The sequence below is a fragment of the Rattus rattus genome, chromosome 16 (genome assembly GCF_011064425.1).
Source record: "Rattus rattus isolate New Zealand chromosome 16, Rrattus_CSIRO_v1, whole genome shotgun sequence".
In the NCBI taxonomy this organism is placed as follows: domain Eukaryota; kingdom Metazoa; phylum Chordata; class Mammalia; order Rodentia; family Muridae; genus Rattus; species Rattus rattus.
Window position 1 is genome coordinate 8155433 of NC_046169.1, and position 10767 is coordinate 8166199.

At 50.8% G+C, this 10767-nt stretch overlaps 1 protein-coding gene across 1 annotated transcript; it reads left to right on the forward strand.

Annotated features, from left to right (window-relative positions):
* Positions 1-151: 151 nt before the first annotated feature.
* Positions 152-10666, forward strand: Pdap1 (PDGFA associated protein 1). The gene is made up of 6 exons (XM_032886970.1): positions 152-278; positions 3475-3566; positions 4849-4956; positions 6910-7031; positions 8919-9070; positions 9963-10666. The coding sequence occupies exons 1-6, from the start codon at positions 266-268 to the stop codon at positions 10019-10021; spliced, it is 546 nt and encodes a 181-aa protein (XP_032742861.1). The 5' UTR covers positions 152-265; the 3' UTR covers positions 10022-10666.
* The last annotated feature ends 101 nt before the right edge of the window (positions 10667-10767 follow it).

A 10767-nucleotide genomic window follows, 5' to 3' on the forward strand; every position in this document is an offset into this window, starting at 1 on the left:
CCTGTGGGGGTGGCCCGCACGGCTACGTGTCTCCTCAGACAGGGACACCGGGGAACGCAGATTCCTGGCTGCACATATTCTGGCCAGGAATTCAGGCACCTCTTAAGACAGCCCAACCTCGGTGAGGTCCCAGTTCCTCGCAGCAGCCGCGGCGGCGGCGGCGCGCGGAGAGGGACCAGGCCGGGCGGAAGAAGTCTATCCCAAGGTATTTCCGGTTCCGGTGTCAGTTCGAGGCGCCGCCGCCGCTGCAGCCGCCGGAGCCGAGATGCCTAAAGGAGGTGAGGGGGTGGGCGCGCGTGATTCGCGTGGCTTCTCTAGTCGCGGCCGTACGCCGACTGCCGCCGTCCCCAAAGCCTGCGGGCCTGGGGCCTCTAAGAGATCCGCGACGAAGGAGGCCGTCCCCGTCGCCTCTCAGCCATGCGTGGGGCCTCGACGCTCAATTGTCCTGACTGGGAAGCTGAGGACCACAGTGGTCGAGGGCCTCTCTGTCGGGGATTTTGAGGAGACTCACGGGTGCTGGGTCCTTGTCCCGGAGGAAAGCAGGAACCAGGAGTCTCTCCTCCAAGCCTCGGGAGCGTCTGAAGTTTGTCCTCCCATTTGGCTGGCCGGAGACTGAGTCACCGCGTCCCGCGCTGGTGCGGGGCCTGTCTGCCTCGAGCATAAAATGTGGCTTCTGTCGAGCCCAAATGCGGCCACGCCTGCCTCATAATAAGACTTTGACTTGATGATGTGGGACCAGGCTTTGACTCTCTCCTTGCACGGTAGCCATTAAGGATGTGCTTCTGAGCCAGTCGCCTAACTTCTTTGTGTCTCGGTTTTCTCGTTTCCAAAGGCAGGGACATTGATTATATCTACCTCTTGTTATGATGAGAGGCGTAAACTAGGTACCCCACATACTCAGTCCAGTGCTCCGCAGCCCCCTAAATGCCCAGCTATTACTGTGTGTAGAGACCAAGAAGACAGCATTTCCCATTGTTAGAATCAGGGGTTTGAATATTAAATATCTCCCGTCTTAATTCTGTGGCCTCAAACAAGACTTTAACTTCTTCTAGCTCGTTCTCTTCATCTGAACTACAGGGATATTAATAAGGCTTAGTTTGATGAGTAGGAGACAGGAAGGCAGAGTTATTCGATGATAAAATAAATCGCTTTAAGGGCCTGGCTAGCTCCCAGCACAGAACAGATGTTTAGTTATTGTGAGCAGCTCACGTGTTAAGCCAGTTAATGCAGTCAGCCCACAGGAACATCTGCCTGGAGCCTTTTCAAGCCTAAATTGCTTCCTGTCAATATTCAGATATTAGGCTTCCCAGGGTCAAGTGCGTGTAAACCTAGTTCTCTGCCGATTTATCCTGTGTCTGGAAGAGCACTGTCTTTTGTTCTCAGTCTCATCTTTAAAAGGCCAAGGAACTTTTTTTTTCAGCTCCTGACTTCAAGATTGGGAATTACAGTTAAACAGTCTTAAATATGAAATCATAGCTAATTGACTTAGTCCTGATTTCTGAGAAGCTTTGCGGGCAGACAAGGCTTGTTTTCTTGCTTCGGCTAATGTGAGAAAACAGTGGTAAAAAGCATTTTTAAAAAATTCCCTAGGAGCAAAGGACCAATTCTGTTTTCAGTATACTGTGTCTTATTTTTTTAAGAGTCTCGGAGAGCCTGTGTAAACCAAACTAGGGTCAGTATCCTATAGAGAAGTGTAGGGACTGTGATAACCAGTTCTGATCTTTACCACAACCTGGAATATTAACTGATCAAGAAAGGGTGTTACTGTTTTGAGTTTTTTTTGTTTGTTTGTTTGGTTGGTTAATTTTGTTTGTTTTGTTTATGGTAAAGCTTGGTATCTCACAATAGGCCTTTCATGAGCATACCTAGATACCCCTGGGAACGCAGGTAGTCATTAAAAATGGGTGGTGTAGGCTGTTGGCAGCCCAATTACAGTTCTGCAGCTGCTGTCTAGGAAGTCACTGTGTCTCTGCAGTGGTCTCCAGAGCTTGGAGCAGCCCGAGCTGTCTAATTATAGATTCTCTACTCACAGCAAGGGGTCTGCCAAAAATCAAGAAAGGTCCTGTTTGGCAATAGAGGCCACAGCCACACCTGCAACAAAATGCCAAGGGGTCGCAACCCAGCTATAAGGCTCGCTTTAGCATGAGTTGGTGTAGTGTTCTAGAGTTGGTGTGAGTGGCTAGAACATCAGGGTCTGCAACTGACTCTCTTAGATGAATTGTCTCTGACAGTTCTGATCGGTGTTAGACTGCTGTTGGGTCTATATTAACTTTAATTTTGCTAATTTAATTTTTTATGTGAGATTGTGTGTGTGTGTGTGTGTGTGTGTGTGTGTGTGTGTGTGTGTGTGTTTGATTTTTGTCTGCATGTTAAGTGCACCATGTCTATGCAGTGCCTACAGAGGGCAGAAGAGGGCATTGAATCACCCAGGAACTGGGGTAACATGACTTTGAGCTGCCCTGTAGGTGCTGGGAACCAAGTAGGACTGTCTGAAAGAACAGCAAATGTTCCTAACTACTGAGCTGTTTCAACAGCCCCATTTGGTAGTTTCGCTCTGAATACAGTTTCTGTTAGTAGATTTTGGGCTTTTAGCCTGTAAGTATTCTCTTCCACATCACCAAGATAAACGTGAAGTACTTTATTCTCTCTGCTGCCGTTGGCAGTAGTTAGCTTGTGGAGCCAGTGCTGGCTAACATTTTACTATCAACCAGTGTATTAGGACAGATTAACAGACACTGTGTGTTGCTTGTCCAGTGCCATGCGTGATTCCAGTTGCTTTTCAAATGGTGTCCAACTTAATTCCATGGCAGCCTTGTGAGAAGAAAGGAAGAAGGCTCTGGGAAGGTGCACAGGGAACCACAGATGTGGGAAGTGGGATGGCTGATATTGAATCCCAGAGCTGTAGAGTCAGAATTCTCCCTCTCTGACACACTGGTTAGCATTAAGTCTCCTCGTCTATGGTACAAAACCAGCAGTGGCTCTTGTGCTGTGCCTTTCTTTTAAGGACCAAAAGAGGCCATGACAAACCCTTGAAAGGAAAAGGCTTTGTAGTGCTAGAAGAGGCATCTAGGTTTCATGCTTCCCTGTTTGCACTTGAGAACACTATTAGGATTTGGTTTGCTTGCTTGCTTGTTTGTGACAAGGTTTCACTCGCTCTCCATATGTAGACCAGGCTGGCCTGGAACTCAAGATCCATGTACACCACTCTGCCCAGCAGTATTTGGATTTTAAGAAAACAGGATTCAGTCAGACTGTATCTCCCTCTCCTCACCTCAGGCCTTGTTCTTAGCAACCTACGTCTGGCAATCCGTGCATCAGGTGTCTTGAGCCGCTGCTTTTGTCCTTCGAGATAGGTTTGGGTAATACTTGGTGACGGTAGGAGAGGTTCCCTTGGGCTGAACAGGACAGCCTTTTGGGGGGTCAGTGTAGTGAAGGCTAACTTCTCTCACCTTCCTAAACTACTGGTCTTTGCAGGTAGAAAGGGAGGCCATAAAGGCCGAGTGAGGCAGTATACAAGCCCTGAGGAGATCGATGCCCAGCTACAGGCTGAGAAGCAGAAGGCCAACGTGAGTACATGTCTGTCCGCTCCAGTGGTCCAGTATGTTATGTTGCCTTGGTTCTGGCTCCTGGGACAAACGGGAAAGGACTACTGTTCTCCAAGAGACGTCACACGTGAGGGTGGGAAGGACACCAGATGGCATGTATGAGCCCTGGAGCAGCCAGTCACAGTTACAGAGGGGTGGGCCTATGATTGGAAAAACAAGAAGGGACTTTGCAATAGCTGCCTTGGTGGCCTCCACTCATGGCCCATTTGCCTGCCTTCTAGGATCCTCTCTCTACCAGCTGCTGTCCGTCTGCAGCTCCCCCGACAGGGCTCCTGCCAGACTCTACACAGCATACAGCCTGCCTTCCCACAGCCCACTGTCCCCTTCACTGCTATTGGCGCTGTTCAGCATCACCTCTGCTGTGACTTACTGGTGCTGCCCGCCCTCCTCCAGTTCAGGCTAACCTAGTAGTTCCCTTTCCTCTGGGCTGGGGTACCCTGTCCAGTCTACTTGCATCTACATCCTCTGCCACAGTGAATGTCCACACCTGAGTTAAGGACTTAAGAGAGCAGACAGCCCCTCTGCCAGGACCCTGAGAAGGGGAGAAGCCATCTCTCAATGGGATTCTGGGAGAACTTTGTGTTGTTTCCTGTCATGGAGCCTTGGAGAATGTGTAGGTGGCTGATAAAGAGAGGATGAACATAAGGTTTTTACTGGGCTTTCTTACTTTGTTTTTTGTTTGTTTGTTTGTTTTTGAGCAGAATCTATGTAGCCCAGGCTAGTTTGCATTCTTGCAATCCTCCTGCCTCAGCCTCCTACGTGCTGAGATTACAGCTATGAGCTACAATGTTGGCTCTTTGCAGTGATTTCTTTGGTGAGACGTAGAGGCTGGTAGCCTGCCAAGGTGTGGTCTTGGGCATTTGGTGCTAGGAGGCCATCTGTGCGCAGTGTGACCACGGGGGCCTACAACCAAGAAGGCATGTCCGGGAAAGTTACTTTGGCAGCTGCACAGTTTGCAGCTCCACACCTGGGTCTTTGTGACCCTGTGAGATGAGCTTCTTTCTGAGCTGACCAAGGTAGCTGTAGAGGGGATCAGGGTCCTTTGTGGCTGTATCAGGACCTCTGGCCTCTAGTCTGTGATGCTGAGTGAGCAGGGCCACTGAGATAGGACCTTTGTCATACCAGGCTTGAGCCTCCAGGGGCTTAATGTGAAGGTCCACAGTCAGAGGGTGACTCTGGGTGTTACATTCTTGGGGGTCTGTTTTCCATTTTTGATTCTGCAGGTTGTCCATTTCTGAAACAGGAAGAAGATGAACAAGAAGAAGGTGGAGATGGGGCTTCGGGTGACCCCAAAAAGGAGAAGAAGTCTCTAGACTCAGATGAGAGTGAAGATGAAGATGACGACTACCAGGTGAGTGTGTAGACTGCAGGACTCATTCACTGGGCAGATAAACATGGCCCTGTAGAACCCAGGCTACTCTGCTCTCTTGACAGTGCGGCTCCACTCCCAGGTTTATGAGCATGTACCACATCCCCAGTGTGTTTTGTTTTGTTCTTTAATGGGGGGGAAGGGTGTAGATACCATGGTAGCAATGAAGTCAGAAAATAGCTTTGTGGATTGGGAGAGAACCCACTCCTTCCACTGCTGTGTGAGTTCCAGGGATCAAACTCAGGTCATTAGGTCTGCAAGACAAATTCTTTACCCACCCGTCACTGGGAGTTAGAGTCTCATGTATCCTAACTTGGCCTCAAACTTGATATATAACTGGTCCTGGCCTTGAACTGGTTGATGAACTAGTCTTCCTATCTATGCTTCCTAGTGATGTCACATGCCTACCATTAATCACCAAAAGCTCTTGCTCCTTAGGACTCAGGATCTAATGGGAACACACAGTGAAACTGAAGTGAATGGACAGTGAAAATTCAAACTGAAAAGTGCTATGGCTCAGACTGATAGAGGAGAGGATACTTGGAATACGCTGTGCTAACGAGGTGGCTTAAGCCAAGGACAGAGCCAGCCATGTTTTTTTTTTTTTTTTTTTTTTTGTTTTCTTTTTTTTTCTTTTTTTTCTTTTTTCGGGGCTGGGGATTGAACCCAGGACCTTGCGCTTCCTAGGCAAGCGCTCTACCACTGAGCCAAATCCCCAACCCCGCCAGCCATGTTTAAAACAAAAACAAACAGCAAATTCTAGGCAGAGCAGTTGAGGCAACCAGACAAGACCCTCGGTGGGATCAAGCACTGTGTGTTTGAAGACCAGAAAGTGGGGGGCTGCTGGGCTGGGACTTAGTGGGCAAATGGTGCCAGATGAAGGAAGAGAGAGGCAAGGGCGCCTCTGTAGTCACAGAGGAGTGCTGGCTTCACCACATCGGGGCTGGGCAGGGGCAAGTGGATACCTGGAGAGTAGGAGAAAGATAGCCATTGTGGAGGGGGTGGTGCATAGCATGCTGTGACGTGTGTGGTCTACAAGCTGCAGGGATCATGGGTCTCTGACCAAAGTCAGCTCATCAGGTTTTGCAGTAAGTGCCTGTACCTGTCCAGCACATCGTCACATCGCCGATTTGGGCTTTTTTGGGAACAGATGCTAAGATGTTGTGGCAGAATTCAGAAGGCACCCATGGCTTACTCTTCAGTGATTGGCAGTGGCAGAGTAGAAGAGTGGCTACACTTCAGCCTTGTGTGGGCACACTGAGGGAAGGAAAGATCAGGGTGGGCCTTGTTTGCCTGTTGTAGAAAGAGGTAGTCAAGTTGGATGTAGGCACATGGAACCTGTGGTCAGATCAGTCAGCATCTGGAAGCTCTTTTCTGGTCATCTTACAGAAAACTACTGTAGAACTGTTTTCATTTCTTCTTGGGCTTCCCCAGATAAGATGGTTTAGCTTTTTTTCTTTCCCATTAATGTATTTATTCACTTTACGACGCCCTGATCACATTCCCTGCCCCCTGAGCCTTCCAGTTTCCCCCTCACACAATACACACACACACACACACACACACACACACCATTCCCATTCCCCTTCTCCGCAGAGAAGTGGGAGGCCCACCCTAGCACATCAGTTCACTGCAGGCCTCTTTCCCACTGAGGCCAGACAGGATGGTTTAGCTTCTTAAATTCTAAAGGAAAATCAGGTTTAGGTCTCCATGGGAAGCTGCTGAAGAGATAGAAGGGACCGTGCTCTCTGTTGGCCTTGAGCTGCTAGTCCTGCTGAGGCCTGACACTGTCATTGTACACACTCATTTTCTTTGCCTCTCCCAGATTGGTGAGATACTCCAAAGTGGTGTCCCCATCCTAATGGGCTGTTGGTGGCTTGGCCTTCTGAGGCCCCCCCAAGATGAACCTTTTGTAACAGTCCTGTTCTGTCCTAGCAAAAGCGAAAAGGTGTGGAAGGGCTCATTGACATTGAGAACCCCAACCGGGTGGCACAGACGACTAAGAAGGTGACACAACTGGATCTGGATGGGCCAAAGGAGCTTTCAAGGAGAGAACGGTAACGTCTGCTTGGTGGACCTGCAACCTTAGTACACAGACCAGGGCCCCAGAACAGACCTGCAACCTTAGTACACAGACCAGGGCCCAGAACAGACCTGCAACCTTAGTACACAGACCAGGGCCCAGAACAGACCTGCAACCTTAGTACACAGACCAGGGCCCAGAACAGACCTGCAACCTTAGTACACAGACCAGGGCCCAGAACAGACCTGCAACCTTAGTACACAGACCAGGGCCCAGAACAGACCTGCAACCTTAGTACACAGACCAGGGCCCAGAACAGACCTGCAACCTTAGTACACAGACCAGGGCCCAGAACAGACCTGCAACCTTAGTACACAGACCAGGGCCCAGAACAGGCCTGCAACCTTAGTACACAGACCAGGGCCCAGAACAGACCTGCAACCTTAGTACACAGACCAGGGCCCAGAACAGACCTGCAACCTTAGTACACAGACCAGGGCCCAGAACAGGCCTGCAACCTTAGTACACAGACCAGGGCCCAGAACAGACCTGCAACCTTAGTACACAGACTAGGGCCCAGAACAACCTGCAACCTTAGTACACAGACTAGGGCCCCAAAGCAGTTGCTCTAGCTCCCAGCCACACCTGTGGCCTCACTGACTTCATGGGGTGAGACACCCTCGTGGCCTTTTAATAGACCAAGAGCTGCTAGGATTCTAGCCTGCCGCCCTGTTCAGATCCCACAATGGCTGGAGGACATATCTGAAAACTACAGAGAAGGAGTTTGAGTGTCACTAAGGCTGTGGAGGACACTGTTTCTGTACTTCTCCATTAGGTCTGATGTGGTGTGTGGGGTGTGTATGTGTGTGTGATTGATTGATTCCAGAGCAGATGGGCTCTCGTGCCCTGCCCACCCCTACCTCCAGGGTTCTGCCACTTTGAGCAGCCATGACTAAATTGCTGTCCTCTTTGGCCTCAAGTTCTCCCCAGTACCAGGAAGATCCCTTAACTTTGCCCAGCAGAAATGATGACCATGAAAGTCTGCTACTTTCTGGTGCTTGGTCTTCACTGAGGTGGCCCTGCAGAACCTTGAAGCAGCCTTGGTGATTCCTGAATAGCTAAAGAGACATCCCTGCCAGGATCTGCTGGCCAACCCCAGCCAGGGTAGACTTACCTGTCTCTCACCTCCATAGTAGGTGTCAGTGTAGTCCCAAGTGTAATAGTCCCCACCCAGCCCTTGGTGGCTGAGTCTCTCACCCACTCTCCTGCAGCAGGTCCCCTGCTTTGCTTCCCACACTCCAGCCTTGTACACTAGGAGGCCACCAGAGCCCCTCTGCTGCCCCTGCCAGGGCTTTTTACTCTCTGTGGCTCCTCCGAGGTATCAGTGCAAATGGAGCTTTCTAATCTCACATTCTAGGCAGCCCTTCTAGTGAGACTCACACAGGGGACTGATGGCCCTTCCTACTCTGCATGGAATCTTGCTTTTATTCTCACCCCACCTGGGGGGCTCACCTGCTTGGGAGGTGCACCTGAGCTACTGTAAGAATGTGCGGTGTCCGGTGCTCTCAAGTCAGATTGTGTGTGTCTCTCCCATCATCTGTGGCTTCCATTCCCATCCAGTGCCTTCTTTATGTCATCTCTGGAACACAGTGTTCTTGGTTTAAGTCCCCTGTTCTCACGGTGGCCACTAAACTCTCAAGTCTTCAGGTACTAACCTGGTCCCTGCAAGAAGGCACTGTCCCCTCGGGCCAGGGTTCTCATCGGGGTTTGCCACCTGGGCCTGTCTCCTTTCCTTGCTTATTAGAGGGTGTCCACTAAGTAAAACACATGGACTAGAGCACCCCTCACTGAGTGTCTTCTTCCTTTGCACCCGAGTGCTTCTGTTGGCAGTGATGACACTGACATCATTTCATCCAAACAGAGAAGAAATAGAGAAGCAGAAAGCAAAAGAGCGCTACATGAAAATGCATTTGGCTGGGAAGACGGAGCAGGCCAAGGCTGATCTCGCCCGGCTGGCAATCATCCGGAAACAGCGGGAGGAAGCGGCAAGAAAGAAAGAAGAAGAGAGGAAAGGTAGGTCTGAGCCTGTTAGCCCCAGCCAGTTACCTGATGGGTTTTGGACAGGACCCTGAACCTTGTCTCTGAGGTTGGAGAGGCTGAGGAATGACAGCTGCCTGTCCACCATCATAGAGTCAGATGAGGGTTGGAATCAGCAGAGCACTGTAACGGTCACTGACTGACTCCAGCAGATCTTTGAGCCTTGTAAAGCCAGAGGTTGCTGTGCCTAGAGTTGCCACCCCAGCAGGCCCCAGAGGTGGTGGAGCTGTCTGTAAGAGAAGCTTACACTGAGCTGATGCCTGTGCGCCACTCCTCCCTCCCTCCCGCTGAGCATCTAAAGGTTATTCGGGGTCTCACAGGTCTAGATATGTCTAGTGCAGGGGAGTGTTTTACCTTAGACCCTCCATGAGAAGGGGCAGGAGTGCTTATGAGAGAGAGCCCGTAGCCTACTCACCTGAGTATGAGGAAACCGAGGCCTAGAACTGAGAGCTCACCAGCGCATCCATATCACCCTTCTCTGAGCTTATTTATCCTGACTCATTTGGCTTCCCAAACCCAAGCAAGAAAGGACTTGATGTGCAGTTAGGTGGTGTTGACTTGAGACATTAGACTTCAGAATGCACAGAGAGAGGTTGGAATTGCAGGGTTCTGCCAAGGGTGTCCAAGTTCGCAGTAGCCACCAGACTGCTTGTGGGTGGCCTGAATGGACAGCCACTCAAGCACAGCAGAGCATCTGGATGCCTGGGCCCTGTGGCCTCAGCCTGGATCCCTCTTGGCTCTCTATTAGCGCAGTCTGTTTGCACAAAATGTTTTCTGAGGCCTCGGTCCTGGAGTCCTATGATTCAGAGGGATGTGGGAGGTATTTTTGCTGTGTTCTAACCCCCACCTTTCCCTTCCAATCCCTCAGCAAAAGATGACGCAACTTTGTCAGGAAAACGAATGCAGTCGCTCTCCCTGAATAAGTAAGCTGGCCTGTGGGAGGAGATGCCGGGGGAACTGGGCCGTGCCGCCAGGACCTCTGCCATGTCTCACCCACTCTGTGCCCTGGCGCCGCTGCAGCAGCCCCTACGGCCAGGAGCCCCTACGGCCTGGGGCCTCCTCTTCATCTTGGCACAGAAAATGTTCAGGGGATGTGGGGGGGGCTGGGGGGAGGGGCAGCTGCTATCTTTGAGACAGAAAGATGCAGGACAGCATTTCATACGTAACCATTTGAATGTTTTTGCTGTTTTTAGAATTCGGGCCCTGATGGGGTGGGTGGGGTGCCTGGGAAGTGGCGTAAGGAGATTCCATTTGTCCAGTAGATTGCACGTTAGTGTGGGGAGGGGGGTGTGGTGCCAGCAGGCAGCTGCTGTGGGAGTTGATGACCACCAGCCCAGATCGTCTGGGTGCTCACTCAGAGGGGCTCTCCCGGAGCCTGTGCCTCGAAAGGTCCGTCCGATGAAGCCTCTCCTCTCCACTCTGCCCCCTTCCCACCTACCTGGTCAGGGCTAGTGCCCATTTTTAACCCTACCCATTGATCATTTCAAGAAACCTCTGGTTACTGTGCATCACCCAGACAAGACGTGCTCCTCAAATTCAACTTGTATATTTGGCAGATTAAACAACATTATCGTAAATCCTTGTTTGGCAGTTCTTCTCTCTGCTGTCACTGTGTTCGCTCATGGCACGTACCAGAGGGGTTTAGGGCACACACCTGGGGAAGCACAGTCAGG